Below are 18,318 nucleotides of genomic sequence, written 5' to 3'. Positions count from 1 at the left end.
TTGAATTTTGAGATTGAAGACGAAGCACAACGACGACCAGCTGGACAGAGGCCGCGCATGCATGGACAGCCTGGATGAGCTCGAGAAGCTCAACTTGGTATCGAGGGTGACACAGGAAGTGGAGAATCATACTGGGATCCATGAAAAAGTGCTGGCAGAGTACATCATCTCGCAGCATGAGGCCTCCAGTAGCTTCAAGGACTTCCAGGCCAACGTGGGTGGCGATTTCACTGATGCGCTGCTAGAGACGATTGATCGCCTTGTTTTGACAATGCACCCTGCATACCGCAAGAAGACACGGGCGAAAGGCGACGCACTCCAGACATCTCCTGCTGGAAACAGCAAAAGTCGCGTCTTCAAAGGACTCGCCATACCCGACGGACCTTCGAACTACGAGCTTGAACAGGCAGAGACGGCAGATCTAGATGATACACTCGCACAACTCGAAGCGCTGGGTCCCAAGGCGCCTGTAGGTGCGGAGCGCAAACGAAGCCGCTCACCCAGCATTGACCGTTCTCGGCAGAGAAGACGACGCTCGCGTTCAAACTCGCCACGGATACCTCAAAGAGATCGTGGTCATGCTGAGCGTGAAGATTGGCGTCGTGAACGATCACCGGAGACATACAATAGTCGTCGGTTCCGTCGAACGCCCTCACCACGTGGTCGCCCTATCAATACAGAGCCGGAGCTCTTCAGCATCTACGAAGGACGCATCACAGGAATCAAGGACTTTGGCGTCTTTGTTGCCATCAAGGGATTGAATCGCGATGGTCTTGTGCATGTCTCCAAAATTCAAGAAAATGGCCACATCAATCATCCCGCGGATGTTCTTGGTCGTGGTCAACTAGTTTGGGTCAAGCTAATCAAGGTGGATGGACAGAGATTGAGTCTGAGTATGAAGGATGTGGATCAAGCAACAGGCAGAGACATGAATCCTCAACAACAGATCGATGCAGAAGTGGCGCTGGACCGTTTGCACAACAAATCAGTGCCTATCATTGAAGACGATGATGGCTATGTCAAGAAGAAGCACAAGAAGCGGCTGACTTCCCCGGAGCGTTGGGAGCTCAAACAGCTCATTGCATCTGGCGCGGTACCTGCAACAGAATTGCCAGAGGACGATGACTATAATCTAGACGGCGACATGAGTTCTGATGCAGACGAGGAGTTTGATGTTGAGGTTCGCGAGGAAGAGCCACCATTCCTACAAGGACAGACTCGACAATCACTTGAACTGTCGCCCATTCGTGTCGTCAAGGCACCTGATGGCAGTATGAATCGCGCAGCCATGTCTGGAGGACAACTTGCAAAGGATCGCAGGGAAGCCAAGGAAAAAGCACTTCGTGAGGCAGCCAAGGAAGAAGCGGCCATGCGGGATCCAAAAGCGAAGCATGATCCCATGGCGCAAGGACGGACTGAATCGGGGCCTTTGCGCTCCAAGAACGACGAATGGCGTCAAGCGGTGATGCCACGCAATGCACCTCTTGGTCGAACCACCACAATGAGTATTCAGCAGCAGCGAGAATCTTTGCCGGTCTTTCAGCTTCGTGCGCCGTTCCTCAAGGCTATGGACGAGAACCAGATGCTCATTGTTGTCGGAGAGACAGGATCAGGGAAAACGACGCAACTGACACAATATCTTGCGGAAGAAGGCTTCACGCGCCATGGCATGATTGGTTGTACACAGCCGCGTCGTGTTGCTGCAACGTCTGTTGCAAAACGTGTTGCCGAGGAAGTTGGTTGCAGACTTGGCCAGGAAGTTGGCTACAGCGTCCGTTTCGACGACTGCTCTAGCCCAGCGACACGCATCAAGTATCTGACTGACGGTATGCTACAGCGAGAATGTCTCCTCGACCCCGACCTGAAAAAGTATTCAGTCATCATTCTCGATGAAGCGCATGAACGGACCATCGCCACAGACGTGCTTTTTGGCTTGCTCAAGAAGAGTGTCAAGCGTAGATCGGATCTCAAGATTATTGTCACATCTGCTACCCTCGATGCTGACAAGTTTTCCAAATACTTTCACGATTGTCCAGTTTTTACGATTCCTGGACGAACGTATCCTGTCGAGATTTTGCATACGAAGGAGCCAGAGACAGATTACTTGGAAGCTGCACTCATGTCGGTCATGCAAATTCACCTCTCAGAACCACCTGGCGATATTCTTCTATTCCTGACTGGTCAAGAAGAGATTGATAGCTCATGTGAGCAGCTGTATGAACGTGTCAAATCACTTGGGAATTCTGTCCCTGAACTTCTCATCCTGCCCATCTACTCTTCGCTGCCCAGCGAGACACAAGCACGAGTTTTCGAGCCAGCTCCGGAAGGAAGCCGAAAGGTCGTCATTGCCACGAATATTGCAGAGACGAGTATCACGATTGATGGCATTTACTATGTTATTGATCCAGGCTTTGTCAAGCAGAATGCATATGATCCCAAGCTTGGCATGGATTCGCTCATTGTTACACCCATCTCACAAGCACAAGCCAGACAACGAGCTGGTCGTGCAGGCCGTACCGGTCCTGGCAAGTGCTACAGGCTCTACACGGAAGCAGCATACAACAATGAGATGCTCCCCAACAGTGTGCCTGAGATTCAGCGGCAGAATCTGTCCATGACCATTCTCATGCTCAAGGCCATGGGTATCAATGATTTGATTCGCTTCGATTTTATGGATCCACCGCCTACTCAAACACTGCTTACTGCTCTTGAGCAGCTTTATACCCTTGGTGCGCTCGACAATGAAGGCTTGTTGACTCGCATTGGTCGCAAAATGGCAGACTTTCCAATGGAACCCTATCTTGCCAAGGTGCTGCTCGCGTCTGTCGACATGGGCTGCTCTGAAGAGATTCTAAGCATCATTGCCATGCTATCCACAGGGGGATCCGTCTACTACAGACCGAAGGATAAGCAACAACAGGCTGACGACAAGAAGAAGAAGTTCAACCAGACTGAAGGTGATCATTTGACTCTGCTGACAATCTTCAATGCTTGGCAGCAGAATGACTGCTCGAAACATTGGTGTACAGAAAACTTCATCAGCGCTCGAGGTCTGATGCGTGCTAGAGACATTCGCCTGCAGCTTGAAGGCATCATGCAGCGCTACCGACATCCAATTGTTTCATGTGGTCGCAATACAGACAAGGTCCGGCGTGCGCTTGTCTCGGGATTCTTTACGCACGCAGCAAAGCGTGATCCACAAGAAGGTTACAAGACTGTTGTTGAGGGTACACCAGTCTATATCCATCCGTCTAGTGCGCTCTTTGGTAAGTCGTCCGAATGGGTCATTTACCACGAGTTGATTGCAACGACTCGGGAGTATATGCACTGTGTGACGAGTATTGAGCCCAAGTGGCTGCCTGAATTAGCTGGAGCCTTCTTCAAGGTTGCCGACGCAAACACCGTGAGCAAAGCAAAGCAGCGCGACAAAATTGTGCCACTTGCAAACCGATTCGAGGAGAAGGACGCATGGCGAATATCGAAGCAGCGGAATGAACAGCGTGGTATTGGCAACAGTAATCAATTTTAGGCTATCTGTAGTCCCTGTTATAATCTGTAGAAAGGTTCTGGACGTCACTCAAGATGCTCGTTCGCCACACTCTGCCACGGCACAACAGGTATCCGCGGCTGTCATGCTGTTCTTGGTCGTGGATTGGATCTTGCGCATCATGAGCGCTCAAGGCAGGCTTCTTCAAGACAATGGGAGCATATGCCACAGCGACCGGTCCATGCTGTCCTTCAGATGCCCACATCCGATGGTCGTCAAACTGCGCAAGATGCACAGGCAACTCAATGACAAATGAGGCGCTATCCAATCTGCAGTCTTGTGCGATGCCCATAGCACTGCGAATGATTCCTTGCAGCCCGTCAAGCACCTTTTCTCGTAAGATGCGATGCCCAAAGTCCACATCATCGTGCCTGCCTTGATTGTCGACTGGGTACACTGGGTCATCATAGATTTGTGCAAGGAGTGGTCGAAGCTGACTGTGAAGTGTCTCGGCGAGTCTAAGCGTCGCAGCTTCAGGGTCATATGCTCCACCATCGGCACCAGCTGAGGAGATGAAGCCTGCGGCTGTTCCAGCAGCCCAACGGGATGCCTTTGAAACATCATGGGGATAGGCGCGCATCATATCCTTGTATGCATCCAGTAAAGACTGCTGAACGCCAGGTGTGAGGCCAAACAAGAAGCAACGAAAAACGCGCTCAAGCATGACATGCATCAGATAACCTCGCAATACAATGCATCGGATATCGCGAATGCCGAAGATAGTTGCATGCCTCAGTCCATGTCGGTCGGCATACAATGCAAGAGCGGGATCCAGGGCTGCAGGGGGTCCAGGCAAAGAATCTGGCTGAGCCTTCAAGTGTAGTAGCACGAACTGCTTAATGAGCAATTCAAGTTGACTGAATCCTTCTTGGAAATGACTATCCTCATGAGGTAAGTGCGGCTCATGTGCTCGAGTTTGACGCTCCCTTTTAGGCACTGAACCCTCAAATCGTGATTGGACGCGCGTCACCGATTCGTGCGTTTCAAAGTGAGGCCTGTTATGATCCAGATGGCGGACATCATGCTGGCCTGCGTGACTTGTACGATGCTGTTGAGTGTCGTCAGAAGTGTCTCTCTCTCGTGTGGATCGTCGCCGGTGCTTTCTGCAAGAACAATGACGAGAACGTGATTCTCGTGACGTACTGCCGCACGTATGCTCTGGCGTTTTTCTGAGCTCCAGCAGCGCAGCATCACGTTCAACTCGCATCTTCTTGGTCAAATCCTGAGATTCCCTCAGAAGCGTTTCATATTTAGACTCCCTGGACTTGATATCTTGCTCAAGTTGAGCTTTTTGAATGACTAGTTGTGCAATGTGGTCGAGCGAATCTCGTGAAGTCCGATGAGGAGCCGCAGGGTGGTTTTGAGCATCCGCGTAGACCGGCCTCGGAGCGACAGCGGGAGGTGGAGCTGACATGGGTGCTGACGCTTGTGGAGGCGGGCGGACCTCGCCTGCCATCTTTGATATTGGCTGCGGCGCAGCATAGGCATGTTCATATCCCTGAACTTCAGCAGGCTGATATACAGTCTCTCCAAAACGATGGCGATGTCGTGAGTCGTCGTACCCTTGCCCGGGAAGATCCGATTCTGTAAACAAGCTTTTGAGCAGCTTCTTGCGACCCTTGCTGCGCGACTTTGCGCTTTGTCCTTGCGCAATTTCTGCGCTCCAGAGAGTATTCATGATGTGGAGAGTCTGTGCAAGATGACCAGTCAAGGTATATACATGAGCCTGAAACAAAATGTGCCAAGCTTCCCCTGTTTCCAATTTGACTTTGTGTGTCAGACAAGCGTCATATAAGTCGCCAATCATAAAAGACTCTTGCAGTGCAGTATGCCAAGTGGAAGATGGGCAACCAAGAAGAGCATGCAGAATTGAAGGCGGCTTCAGGGAAGGCTTGCATTGTCATTCTGCTGACGTGGACTTGTGTGGGAAAGACGTCAGCTGACAATTAGACAGCCGTGGCTCAGGCCCGCTAAGGCATCAATTGTTGTTGAGTAAGAACATTGCGCATAGCAGGATTGTCTTGGTCGGTCGTCGTGTTTCAGACCAGACAAAACTTTGGCAAGATGGACCCTTGCCTCCCTGAGAGTCGAGACCACTCAACAAATGACGAATGTAGCTGCAGCTCTAGCTTGACCTTGAATCCCCGGGGTGACTTGCCTCGCTGGCGTTCGTGATGAGCATGTAGACCCCTGATTTCTTGGATGGGTTTGCTTCTTGGCCTTTCGCGATGAGGCATGGGATCCATAGTTTGCCAGTCCCTTCACACTGGCAATACGACAAGACCACTGGTATAGGCTCTACACCACCACCGACAAGCCATATGGGTTTTTCTGCGGTGACTCTGCTAGGGCTCGTCAGCCGGAGAACTCGGTCAATATTTGGAGGGGAGTGAAGTGTTGGGTGAAGTGTTATTACATCGGCGTCGTGAACCAGTGCGTTCTCAATGAATGCTCTCAATGAATGCTAGGACTGGAATGAATGCACAGTGTTACCAAACCTTTTGAAGCCCAAATCAGAACAACAGTCGGCGCAAGGAAGCCAAGCTGCGAAAGCCTGATGTGTCTGAGTGTCTCGATAAAAGATAAAATAGACAGCTTTAAGCAAGTCTCAACCCAACAGAGCGTTGCATAAGAGGAGGGGTAGCTTGCTCATGCCCCGGCCAATGAATACGAGCTTGCCTTCATCCGAGCTTTTGGCAACTTCCACCATTTCATAAATATCCCGCACACCCTGCAAAATCCAGGTCCGCCCATTGTGATCAGAGATGCGGCCCTTCATGCGCAAGATTTCGATGCCCTCTTGTGACTGCCACAGAAGCTCTTGTATCGAGCGCTCAAACCCCGCTATCCGGTCGGCTGAGATAGTTGGTACCGGTAGGCAGATGGTCGAGATTTCCTTATCGTGGTGGTTGCGTCGAGATAGGGAGATTTGGGACAAATCCAGCTGCTTCTTATCGTATGCTTGAAGATTTAAGATTGCCACAGGATCAATCTTGGAGCGAGTCGTATGTTTGAGCACAGCAAGCGGATTCAATGAGCGAATTGCTTGATCCACTTGTCTGACATCTGTGACGAGGTCCATCTTGTTGACAAGGACGAAGTCTGCCATGCTGATCTGAATACGACAAGTCTCGTCCAAGCCTTTGAGCAGATTGGATGCATCAACGACGGTGACCACACCATCCAAGCACAAATCACTGCTCAGGCCTTCATCAAGCCAGAACATGTTGACAATTGGACCTGGGTCCGCGAGTCCAGTGGTTTCAAGCAAGATGTAGTCAAATTTGCCGCGCTGCTTCATGAGGTTCTCGATGGCAGAGACGGCATTATCTTTGATTGTACAGCACATGCATCCGTTCTTCAAGTCTAGCCACTCCTCCACGAGTCCATCTGCTTTGTCACCGCTAACATTGAGTGATCGCTCAATGTCTGCCGAGTCACCGAATTCATTCAAGATAACGGCAATACGCTTTCCGTGCTGCACAGTCAAGATGTGGTTGAGCAAGGTCGATTTGCCAGAGCCTAGAAAGCCGGTGACAATGGTGATGGGAACTTTGGCTTGCGCCAAGTCGCTTTCTGCATGGCCAGATGTTGGCTTCTCTGCAGACTGACTGGCCTTTGATGGCTGAGCGTCTTCAGTAGCTTCAACGAGATCGGGTATCTCGTCATTGCCCATAGGCTGCTCTCTGGGGCAAAGCTTGAGAGCGCGAGTAGATGCTGTTGAGCTCGGGTGTTGCGTCTCGCCCAAATGACGTCTGCCTAGATGGGTATCAGATCTAGACACCGCGCGTGCGGGATATGCCCATCAATTTGGCTGGTAGAAGAGAGTTGAGAAGCAAGAAGACTTTGATCTACGTTGACGGGCATTGGCGGCATGCCGAAAACCTGTTTGGCTAATGCTCAACAGAGTCGACCACTTCATACCTGGCAAGACTCGAACCTCTAGTAGATTCATGATCAATGAAAGACACGAGGCCACCCTGGAGTCTTCCGTCTGCTATGGTCGCTCTTATCGCGTCTGTGTCGTCTGGTACACTTCACCAATACCATTTTCCCTGCTGCTACCAAGCCTGAAGGTTCATCCATATTCGCTTGGCCTTGCTCGGGTTTGGTCGAGCTCAAAATCTGTCTGGGCCTGGTCCTACCACCGGGGAGATTTCGTGATCTACACCAAGAAAGACTGCAAATGTCTGCTCCTGCATGCGGGAGGCACTAATGCTGGGGCAAAGGCTTGCCAGCCTCTTCAGCTGGACGTTGTGCGAATCATCACCTATGACTTCGCAACCTACATGGAGTTTGCGGTGGTCTATGACTCTTGAGCATGACAGCGAACAATGACACGCCAGTCTCACGGGGCAGCGGCAAGTTGAATCTGAGATTCGCATTAGGAACCTCCTGGAGCTATCTGTGCTCCTCCAGAGGTCGAACCAATTGCAATGATCGTAAGTATCCTGTCTGCAGGAGACCCAGTCTCGTTATTTGCCAATGTTCAGGCGTTTCTTTTGCACAGCAGGGACAAGGCTTATGCAGGTTTCGGCCGCAATATTGGCCTGCACCTGAGCTGCCATTGGTGCTGCTTCCACCGGCCCCCTGATGTGCACAAATATGGATAGAGCTGCCAGCACCTATACCTGCACAAGCCCGACACACACATTGCTGATCAGTCAGAGTGCTTGGTCAATAGTCACCTGCGACTTTGAATGCCAAAGGTCCAGGTTTCAGTTTCGGCCTCAGGAGTCAGAGGTGCCATTACATGAAAGTCTTTTCTCTTTAGAAAGAACTTGCTGCGCTTGGAAACATCAGTGAACGCCTTGGTCCAAGGCCCAGGGAAATTCAGTCGCCGAATTAGCCTCTCATGCATGAAAACACATTATGAAGGGTTCACTTTGACAAGTGTCCGCATGTATCACGCGACAGCGTCGTCTCGACTGTTCTCCCTGAAAACCAGACAACTGTATAAGAAGAAGTCCTTCGCCCCACTCTTTAGCTCACTCAACACATCTGGACAACTTCAGCCGGCTGCGAGTCTCTGTCCAAATGGCCTTCTATGTCTGGGTGGTGTCCAGCTTTCTCCTCAATATGCTCAGCTTGGACCTGATCACAGCCTTGCCCAAGCGTTCGCCACAAGATCTTTGCATCAATGAGCCCTTACTCAAGTTTGGACATGCTATCCCCGTCACTGTTGCACCAAATTCATACGAATGCAGCATTGTTTGCGCTGCAGCCCAAAGTCCTAGCAGAAAATCCCCCTCCAACGACGATGTCGATCAACGCACAGTTGGCTATCAGTCAATCTACGGGACATCTTGCTCTCCTGATGCTACGCCCGGCTACGGCAGAGTTGGTATCGAATGGAACGAATTGCAAAATATGAACCGAAAATGTGTCTGTGTGATTACAGTTGGCTTTCACAAGATTTACCAGAAAAGCCGTTGGAACTGGCTACCTTGCGGGCTACAAGACCTTGGGGGTAGACTTGAACAGGGTTTGAACGACTTGACTTGGCAAATTTTTCAGCAACTCGGTGACGACAGTGCTCGAGTATGGCATTACCTACCGACCGAGAATCAGGGCACTTTCAACACGACTTGCTGAGATATATGTCTGATCACCCAAGCATTCAATGGGTACTTTTCCTATTGGATTTCCTACAATACCGCTTTACATAGGCCTTGCCTATCAGATACATTACTAATCACAATTCAATCTTTCAGTTGATTCGAGACCTTGCTCCGTTGATCAGAGCAGCCTGAGTCTAGTCAGCACAAGAACCAGATGATTTCGATCGGATGAGCGAAGGCGCAAAGGGTTCTACGGCAGAGACACTGAACGTTGCCGTGCTATCAAGCATTCTTTGACTTCTTGCTTGCTGGTCCATCAGCATAGCCATTCACCCCATTCGTGCCATTGACCTTTCCCTCTTGACCTTTACATGACAAAGCTTGCAGCAGATCCTCAAGTAAATCCTCGGTGTCCTCAATCCCAACTGAAACTCTGATGAGGTTGTCATAGATACCCGCAGCTTCACGCACATCCTTTGGCAAGGAGCGATGTGTCATGGCAGATGCAGGCACCTCAATCAACGACTCAACACCACCAAGACTGACTGCAAACTTGAACAGCTTCGTTCGCGCACAACACGCTTCTGCAGCTGCTAAATCACCCTTGATGCGAAACGAGAGCATGCTTCCACCGAGACCTTTTGTGTTTTGCTTCATCACAGTTGCATAGTGCTTTGAGCTGCGTAATGCTGGATAATTGACTGCCTGCACATTCTCATGTGCTTCCAACATTTCTGCAAGTGCGAGTGCATTCTGAGAGGCTTGCCGCACTCGCAAATGCAATGTCTTTAGACCGCGATGACAAAGCCAGCAATCAAATGGGGAAGGAACACCACCGACGAGATTCTGCTTGAAGCGAAGCGTCTTGTTGCGATCATCATCGTTGAGTGCGACAAAGCCAATTGTCACATCTGCATGTCCATTGAGACTTTTTGTGCCTGAATGCACGACAAAGTCAGCGCCGAGCTCTAGTGGTCGATTGATGACGGGCCCTGAAAAGGTGTTGTCAACAGCGAGCATGATACCGGCTGCTTTACACTGTTTAGCGAGTTTAGCAATATCAGTAACGAGCATGGTTGGATTGGTGGGCGTTTCGAGCCAAACGAGCTTTGTCTCTGGTTTGAGCAGTTCTGCAAGAGGCTGTGTGTCATAGTCAGAGACATAGTCGACATTGATACCGACTGTTGGCGCGATTTGATTAAGGTAGACGACGGTACCGCCATACAGCGCAGAGATGGATAAGACGCGATCGCCTACACCCAATAGTTGAATGACGGAAGTGATGGCCGCCATGCCAGATGAAAAGGCAATGGCATGCTTGCCATTCTCAAGCGATGCAATTGCTTCTTCCAAATTGGCACGATTGGGATTGCCAGCGCGAGAGTAGATGTACTCGTTGCCGCGCTCGAATGTGGTGCTGAGCGTGATGGGCTCGACGATGGCGCCTGACGCTGCGTCTGGGCGTGCACCGCTGTGAATTGCCTTTGTACCGATGCGCATTGAGTTCATGAGGCAATTGTGGATTCAAGTGCAAGGAAGCAGCGTCAATGTGAGGTTATGGTCTGTACGCGACTTGTGATGCTTTGGCCCCTGACGACGACGACGATTGCGAAGGCGCAACATTCACGGAAATGCCGACATGTCAATCTCTCACCACAGCTGGCGAGAAGCTCAAGGGGCAGGCCTGGGCTGAGTGGGTCTCACGGTGTCGACCTCTGCAGATCTGGAAGACAGCTCAAGAATGACTCAAGCAGCTGCGTAGTCATAGGCCATGAACACTGTGTACTCTGCTGCCTAACAGTAGCTCAGTCCTGGTGTCATGATGGCCCAAAATTACGTGAGCATTGCTGACTAAGAATTGACATTGCTTCCACTGCCAGAACTTGACGATGTCAACACGCAGAGAGGCCCTCAGTATACCTAGATAGCTCCTTGGCCCTACGCCAGCGCCCAGAAAGCATATATATCCGAAGCACGTAACCGCCCGTTGCAGCAGTCCGTTGCTTGTTGTTCCTGCGCGTGAAAATGCAAAACCGAACGCGAACTTCCAAAAGCGCGACCACGGACGGGCGACTGAGCAACAAAGCCATGACCAGCTGAGCCAAGCCAAGACATTGATGCGCCATGGGCTTTGATAATGCTCAAAAGTCATTCTTTGCACAAGATAATCACAACAAAAGGCCCGTCCCGCGCTTCAAGGGCCGGCCTACACACCAATCTGCACATGTTGCCCCAAATGCAGCAGCAGATGCGGGACCTGCCGTTCAAATATGCAAATCTACCTTACAAAAGCTGAATGGCTATGCTCTTCCGCAGGTTTCTGATGAGACTGCTGCATCCGCTGCAGCAATATCGATCAAGATCGGCAATGTACAAGACACAACCAAAACACCTGCTCGTCAATTAACGCAGCCAGCGGCCGGCAAGGAGAACACCATCCTTCGAAGCAGTCAAAGTGATGCAGTTCAATGGAAGCTATCGCCTTTCCAGCATGGCAGTGTCGCATCAACAGAAAATCTAACAATTGATGAAGTATTTGAAATCTATCAATGTTCGCCCGCTCCCTTGGCTGCACAGACGCCAATTCGGAAGAGGCCCGCAGCGAGTCCTGCAGGCGACTTGTGGTCACGAGCAGATGCGCAACGACACCTCCCTTTCTATGAATTCGATTTGAGTCCACAGCCTGGACGCAGTCCCAAGATTGAGGCGAAACGGTCACTTCGGCGGTCTACGTCGTTACCGTCCTGGTCGATTGACAATGATTTTCGAAAACGACGTAAATTGACGACTGGCATAAATCCCCTACGTGGCATGATGGAGCAGGTGCAAGCCTCTTTGCTCAAAGTGGAGAGCACAAGTGGCATTGCAAAGGCCTCATCGCCACTCTCTCAGGGAGCATTGCCAATACGCACGAACCTAGACATGCATGATGCATCGACTTCACCAGCGGCCAAAGGCGCTTCTGTTCTTGTACCTGCGCTTTTGCCAGCATCGGATGATTTCAGCGACAGCCTCGATGATATCTATCTAGCCAATCTCGAGCAGATTGATGCAGCCGTCCAAGATAGTCTCTCTGCATCTCACTCTGCTCAGCATGGAATTGTATCGCTATCGAAAGAATCTTCTGCAACAACAAAGTCGGCGGGCGACGTGCTCACCGATCCCAAAACAACAGGCGACGACTCAGACTACGACTTTGATTTGGGCATGGACGACGCAGAATTGCTTGCAGCGACACAACATCTTGAACAACACTACAAGGCTACACAGCAGGAACAAGCAGTGGACGTCGAGAATCTGCTTGCTGGCATTGATGAAGATGAATTTGCCGACTTTAATGTATGATGCCTCCAATATTTACAACCCGCTGACTCCAGGATGAAGATTTAGACATGAATGAAGATCATTACGACATTTCAATTCACACAGTCACATCCAGTACGATGCGGTCCTTTATGAACCAGGACAAGCAACGTCAGGAAAAGGTGCTTGAACTTGTGGATGCCAAGGGTGTCGCCAAGATTGCCCTGCTGCGAGATGACTGGATTTACGCACAAGTAAGTCCAGGCGAGACTTTACGTTTGCATGGCAATTGGCAATCTCCAAGCTGCTACATCGCTACCAATACCCAAGGCTTGGTCATCATTCATCCAGATATTCTAGTCAGCGCAACTTCTGTTGCCGATGCACACAACTGTATTCGCAAAGCTGTCCTACAAGACCGTGTCAAGGCAACCTCTCAGCTCTCGCTGCCTTTGCTATACGGCAGTATGTTGCATGAGATACTCCAGCAGAGTCTTGTTGGTGAAGATTTCAGTGATAAAGCCATGCGTGCCGTTGTGGACGCACAGATTGCGGCGAATATGGAGAGCTTGTATCTATTGGATCATTCCGTTGAAGCAGCCAAGGACTACCTATACGACAAGGTCCTTTTGATTCAACAATGGGCTTATAAGTATGTTGGCGAAGAAACCATGTCTGCCGCTGAGCCTGTTCGTGGCCAAGGTGCCGACAAACATCGTCTACAGCAGGTGGCACTAGGGGTCAAGGCAATTCTTGAAACGGAAGAACGCTTTTGGTCGCCCATTTGGGGCCTCAAGGGGAATGTCGATGTCACTGCATCCATGAATGTTTCTATTGACAAGCAAGTGGCAGTGCATGCTGTACCTCTTGAGTTCAAGACGGGCAATGCTACTCGGCAGCAAGGAAGTCATCGTGCACAGACCATGCTCTATACCCTCATGATGTCGGATAGGTATGGCATTCCCGTAACGGCAGGCTACCTCTACTACCTCGAAACCTGTCAAGTGACGCGTGTAGCGGCACTGCACAATGAAGTTCGTGGTTTGCTGCAAATGCGCAACGATGTCGCCAGCTTTATGAAATACAAGAAGTTACCAGATATGCTACGCAACCCTTTTGCGTGCAAGAATTGTTATGCATCCGACGCGTGCTTCACGTACCATCGCGCATTCGACCAGGGTACAAGCGAGACGTCTGGGCTGGATGCTATCTTTGAGGACAAGACGAAGCACCTGACTGCACATCAAATTGAATGGTTCAATAAATGGGAACAACTCATCACGAAAGAAGAAGGTGATATGTACCGCTTCCGGCACGAACTCTGGCAACTCTCTTCGTCAGAGCGCGAAGCTGTGCATCGCTGCTTTGGTCAGTTGCGTGTCGTTCCTGGAAGCGAAAAGCAGAGTCTCCATGTTGGCAAGATGAATCAGTGGACCTATCAGCTGACTCGCCAATCACTAGGGGCAACATTCAATGATAATCAGATTGCTGAGCGAGAACCTGTCGTCATCTCAGACGAACAAGGTCACTATGCTTTGTCTTGCGGGTTTGTTACGCGTATTACGCCAACGGTCGTGACCGTGGAGGTGGATCGGCCGCTACGTGATTCACGTCGACCATTACCGGGCTTTGATGTAAACACCAATCAACTGTACAAAGGAACAATTTTGGCTGCTTCGCAAGATAATCCGATACTTTATCGCCTAGATCGTGATGAGTTCAAAAATGGTATGGCCATGGTTCGCAACAACTTGATCCAACTGCTGTTGCCACCGGAAAGCAAGCATGCCACAGTCTCAACAGAACGACTACGCGACTTGATTGTCGACCTTGCCAAGCCCCTATTTGATAAACGCCCACTCACCTGCCCTGATCGAGTCAGTCAGTCTTCTCTCAATGTTGATCAGATCAAGACAAAGGATCAAGTCATGCGGGCGCGAGACTATGCACTTGTGCTGGGTATGCCAGGAACAGGCAAGACGACAACCATTGCTACAATCATTAAATCACTGGTTGCAGCAGGCAAGAGCGTTTTGTTGACATCCTATACACATTCTGCTGTCGACACCATCTTGCTCAAGCTCAAGACGGATGTCAAGATCCTGCGACTCGGCGCAGTCGGCAAGATTCATCCGGAGGTACTCGAGTTTGCAAGCACAGAGACGCATGCTCTCCAGACTTTTGCGCAACTCGAAAAGCACTATACTGATCCTTCAGTTGTGGCGACAACTTGTCTCAGCATACAACACGCGCTCTTTCAAAAACGTCGATTCGACTACTGTATCGTTGATGAAGCGTCGCAAATCACGCTGCCGGTCTGTCTGGGACCGTTGCGGTTTGCAGACAAGTTCATTCTGGTCGGTGATCATTTCCAATTGCCACCTCTTGTCAAGGACAAAGAAGCGCTCGCTGGTGGTCTGGATGTGTCTTTGTTTAAACTCCTCTCTGATGCACATCCAGCGGCTGTCGTCAACCTTGAACACCAGTACCGGATGAATGCAGACATCATGTCCATTGCCAACGAATTGATTTATGGTGGGATGCTCAAATGCGGAACACCTCAGATTGCTGCACAGCAGCTTCAAGTAGATTCGACCAAAGCGCTCGAATCGGTGCATGCTCACGGTTCATGCCATACACCTTGCTTGTTCGAGTCGATCCTATCGCCGAAACGGAGTGTTGCCTTCCTCAACACCGACGACATTGCCGAAGCCAAGGAAACGAAACGAGGCGACCAAACACAAAATGCAGTTGAATCCATGCTTATTGCTCAGATCGTCTCAAGTCTGGTGGCGGGCGGCGTGGCTCAGCACGCCATTGGTGTCATCTCGCCATATCGTTCGCAACTCAAGCTTCTGCATGCAGACTTAGAGGCGTTCCCGCATGTTATGGTTGACACGGCAGACAAGTTTCAAGGCAGAGACAAGGAGTGCATCCTCGTTTCTTTTGTACGTTCAAACAGCACTGGGCAAGTTGGCGATTTATTGAAGGATTGGCGCCGCATCAATGTGGCCCTGACGCGCGCAAAGCGAAAGCTCATTTGCATTGGATCACAGGAGACACTGGCGCATGATGCTCTATTGAATAAGTTTGTGCATCTCGCACATCGACGTGGCTGGAGTATCGACTTGCCGAGCGACGTCCTGCAGCAGCATGTTGCTAAGCAGCCAGCCTCAGGAGTGGCTGTCAGCTTGTCGACAGTTGCTCGAATGGATGAGTCTCTCAAGGAAAACAGAGAGACTCGTAAGCGGAACAGCCCAAAAGTGGTGCATGCTGGACAACGCGTGTTATTCAAAAACGGAGCACGACCAATCTTGAGAGATTTGAAGAACGAGATGATTTGAGGCACAAGCGACTCAACAACTGTCAAGACTGAGAATCGAATTCTCGCTGTTCAAGTCATGTCAAAAATCATCGCAAATTTAATACATGTAGTGTTCATACACTACAATAATGGCGCGAAAGAGAAGCGAAGGTCCTTAATTTGAAGCGTGATGATCCCATCATTCGGTCAGGCAGTGAAGGAAAAGGCTAGGCTCACATCGCAAATGCATGCTACTTTGAGTACTCTGAATAGCAGTCAGCGGCTGTGGATGGCGCTGTGCTCCAAATTCCAACTCATCGCACGCCAAATTCAAGAGTGCAGCTCACAGAGGCGACCATCGACATCACAATTGCAGTGCTATCAAAGCTAAGATCTATGGGTGATAGGCTTCTAAAGTCGTGTTGAGGAACAAAGCTTGCCGTAATGAGGTCAGTTCTGGTCATGTCGGCATCTTGCTTCTCTTTGAGCGCCTGAAGCTTGTCAAAACGAAGGCCAGGGCCAGTCATTGAACAATGGGTTTTGGCCTTGATCTTGCCCTTGATTTTGCTCTTGATCTTGCCACTGGCACTGGCCTTGTTCTTGCCATTGGGTCTGCCCTGGCTGCTCTTCGTTTTGCCACTCGCCTGACCCTGGATTCTGCCATTGGCTTGTCCCTGGGGCTTGATGGTGCAATTGGGATGATCCAAAAAATTGCCCGTTCGATGACTCAGCAACTGGGTTGTTTGGATCAACTTGAGTATAGTGGTCGGAGTAGAATTGCTGCACTTGCTGATCATCCTTGTATGCAGACCACATCCACGGATGCTGATTGAAAGGAAAGAATGTGACAGGATTTCGCTCGTGCTCAGCAAACTGAAGTGGCTGGCATTGCATAGAGTTGACTGGACAGACTCCTTCTCCCTGTCTCGAGGATGACTCTTGTCCCGGAGGAGGCTCATTTGAAAACTCAGCTTGAAAGGCTGCAATGCACGCATCAAAGTTTGCCACATCCAAATCCATCGTGGTGTTGAGTGGCTGAGAATAATCATGCGCCGAGGTTGCATAGGCTTCATTCGGCTGCTGATGCGACGAGCCAACATCTTGTCTGTGAGGGGAGTTTTGTGATTGGAATTGGCAGGACACTCTCTTCACACTTACCTCATTGTGAGATTTGCATTGCAGGGGACCGTGCTTTGCATTTTTTCTGGAACAATCGCAAGTCTCCTTCTGCTGACGCCACCGATTTATCTTAGCCTCTCTTGAGCAATCGAAATTCTCTTCGACGACCTTGAACTCTCGAAGCTCCCAACTGGAGGTCTCGCTTACCGGGTTTACTGACGCTGCGATGTTCTCAATGCCACACTTTCCGAAAGGTGGGCGGGGAAAACAATTGTTCGCTGGTATGCCATGGCTTTGTAATTCTTGAAGACTTACCCTTGGCGAGATGTAATACTGGCCGTTAGGCGCTTCCTCGGTAACTTTTGCTTTGACTCTTGTCATTTGGACAGCCGGGGCGTAAACAGTGAATTCACAAGCACATGTTGATTTCGCATAAGGACATTGACGCTGATTGTCTGCAAAAAAGTCGTTACAGAGAGCTCCTGGTGCATGAATGACGACAGCTCTGCTTCGGAGCTCAAAAGCCCCACTCCTCAGACATGACGAGCTAGAAATACGGCCAGGATGGAACAGATCACCAATCCTTCTTGCATGGTTCTCCAGCTGCGCATTACAGAAGGCTTTGCAATTCTTCTCTTCCTTTATCGGCCCTAAATCTTGAGGAAGCTTTGTTCTCGACTCAGAATTTCGCAATCCGAGAAAGGAAAATGTTGCATCGTAACAGATAAGTTTGCGTGAAGGTGACTCTTTAGCAGGGAACACATTCTCGCTCCCGAACCATGTGTGGAGCTCTTCTTTGGTGATAGGAGCGAGATGGTATTCAGATTCGACGGGAGGGTTGACTTTGCGACGGACAGCCTCTGCAGATGCACTCGACAAGTGCTCAAGAGCTTGTAGCGACAGCATGAGGTGTACCAAGGTTGCAAGAATGGTCAAGAACCAAAGACTTGTCCTGACGCATGATGGGGAAGTCGAGTGGCGCGAGAGAATGATCATGTCAGAAGGCAATTGCAGCTGCAAACACCAGACAACAGCCAGTGAGAGGTTGTGGTCTGATGATTTGCTGGACTTAAGGATGTTATTGTGCAGTCAAATACACAGTCACATGGCTTGGCTTGCTAGTGCATCTCCCTACCACGTATCGCGTGCTTCCAGGTGAAGGTCACCCCTTCTTTTACTTAACAGGGATCATGAGGCCCTGCTTTACTCTTCATCTGTATCGACCCTAGGTCTATGTTCACTTCTCAGGTAGCTTCTGCTGCAGCTACTTGACACTCCACCGTTCACGTTATCACGGTATGACGCATAATACCGAATAGATGTGATGGTCTTTTCAATTTTGAAGGTAGTTTGGGGCATCGTAAATAAGGAGTATGGAGTTGCAAATGATTACTCCCTTCACTCAGCCTTCCTCCTGCATGATCATCCTATTGCATGCTTCCAGCAGCTGTGTACTCAGCGCTGATTTTTCCCTTTGAGTCCTG

General features: G+C 50.2%; 7 protein-coding genes across 7 annotated transcripts; 3 read left to right on the top strand and 4 right to left on the bottom strand.

Moving 5' to 3' along the window:
* Positions 1-35: 35 nt before the first annotated feature.
* BCR37DRAFT_382407 (P-loop containing nucleoside triphosphate hydrolase protein) lies at positions 36-3,575 on the top strand. Its single transcript, XM_040869867.1, has one exon. It carries the CDS (start codon positions 62-64, stop codon positions 3,527-3,529), a length of 3,468 nt encoding a protein of 1,155 aa, XP_040723260.1. The 5' UTR covers positions 36-61; the 3' UTR covers positions 3,530-3,575.
* BCR37DRAFT_405463 (uncharacterized protein) lies at positions 3,531-5,823 on the bottom strand (the record flags this gene model as incomplete). Its single annotated transcript, XM_040872086.1, has 1 exon — positions 3,531-5,823. Exon 1 carries the CDS (start codon positions 5,352-5,354, stop codon positions 3,531-3,533), a length of 1,824 nt encoding a protein of 607 aa, XP_040723259.1. The 5' UTR covers positions 5,355-5,823.
* A 332-nt stretch (positions 5,824-6,155) lies between these two features.
* On the bottom strand, positions 6,156-7,223 carry BCR37DRAFT_394655 (CobW/HypB/UreG, nucleotide-binding domain-containing protein; the record flags this gene model as incomplete). Its single annotated transcript, XM_040871502.1, has 1 exon — positions 6,156-7,223. One exon carries the CDS (start codon positions 7,221-7,223, stop codon positions 6,156-6,158), a length of 1,068 nt encoding a protein of 355 aa, XP_040723258.1.
* Positions 7,224-8,225: 1,002 nt separating this feature from the next.
* On the top strand, positions 8,226-9,266 carry BCR37DRAFT_113940 (uncharacterized protein). Its single transcript, XM_040865940.1, has one exon. The coding sequence runs from the start codon at positions 8,585-8,587 to the stop codon at positions 9,140-9,142; it is 558 nt and encodes a 185-aa protein (XP_040723257.1). The 5' UTR covers positions 8,226-8,584; the 3' UTR covers positions 9,143-9,266.
* On the bottom strand, positions 9,166-11,105 carry BCR37DRAFT_382405 (Cys/Met metabolism PLP-dependent enzyme). Its single transcript, XM_040869866.1, has one exon. It carries the CDS (start codon positions 10,615-10,617, stop codon positions 9,391-9,393), a length of 1,227 nt encoding a protein of 408 aa, XP_040723256.1. The 5' UTR covers positions 10,618-11,105; the 3' UTR covers positions 9,166-9,390.
* Positions 11,106-14,663: 3,558 nt separating this feature from the next.
* Positions 14,664-15,963, top strand: BCR37DRAFT_382404 (AAA domain-containing protein; the record flags this gene model as incomplete). Its single annotated transcript, XM_040869865.1, has 1 exon — positions 14,664-15,963. A coding segment is annotated over exon 1 (847 nt), but the record flags the coding sequence as incomplete, so codon positions are not given.
* A 110-nt stretch (positions 15,964-16,073) lies between these two features.
* On the bottom strand, positions 16,074-17,883 carry BCR37DRAFT_382403 (uncharacterized protein). The gene has a single exon (XM_040869864.1). It carries the CDS (start codon positions 17,828-17,830, stop codon positions 16,217-16,219), a length of 1,614 nt encoding a protein of 537 aa, XP_040723254.1. The 5' UTR covers positions 17,831-17,883; the 3' UTR covers positions 16,074-16,216.
* Positions 17,884-18,318: the final 435 nt, after the last annotated feature.

This window comes from Protomyces lactucae-debilis, assembly GCF_002105105.1.
Source record: "Protomyces lactucae-debilis strain 12-1054 chromosome Unknown BCR37scaffold_18, whole genome shotgun sequence".
Classification (NCBI taxonomy): Eukaryota; Fungi; Ascomycota; class Taphrinomycetes; order Taphrinales; family Protomycetaceae; genus Protomyces; species Protomyces lactucae-debilis.
The sequence above is the reverse complement of the archived record's forward strand: the minus strand, read 5'-3'. Positions and strand labels throughout refer to the sequence as shown.

Coding starts and splice junctions, on each gene's coding strand:
- BCR37DRAFT_382407 (XM_040869867.1), top strand. CDS start 62: ATGGACAGCCTGGATGAGCTCGAGAAGCTCAACTTGGTATCGAGGGTG.
- BCR37DRAFT_113940 (XM_040865940.1), top strand. CDS start 8,585: ATGGCCTTCTATGTCTGGGTGGTGTCCAGCTTTCTCCTCAATATGCTC.
- BCR37DRAFT_382405 (XM_040869866.1), bottom strand. CDS start 10,617: ATGAACTCAATGCGCATCGGTACAAAGGCAATTCACAGCGGTGCACGC.
- BCR37DRAFT_382403 (XM_040869864.1), bottom strand. CDS start 17,830: ATGATCATTCTCTCGCGCCACTCGACTTCCCCATCATGCGTCAGGACA.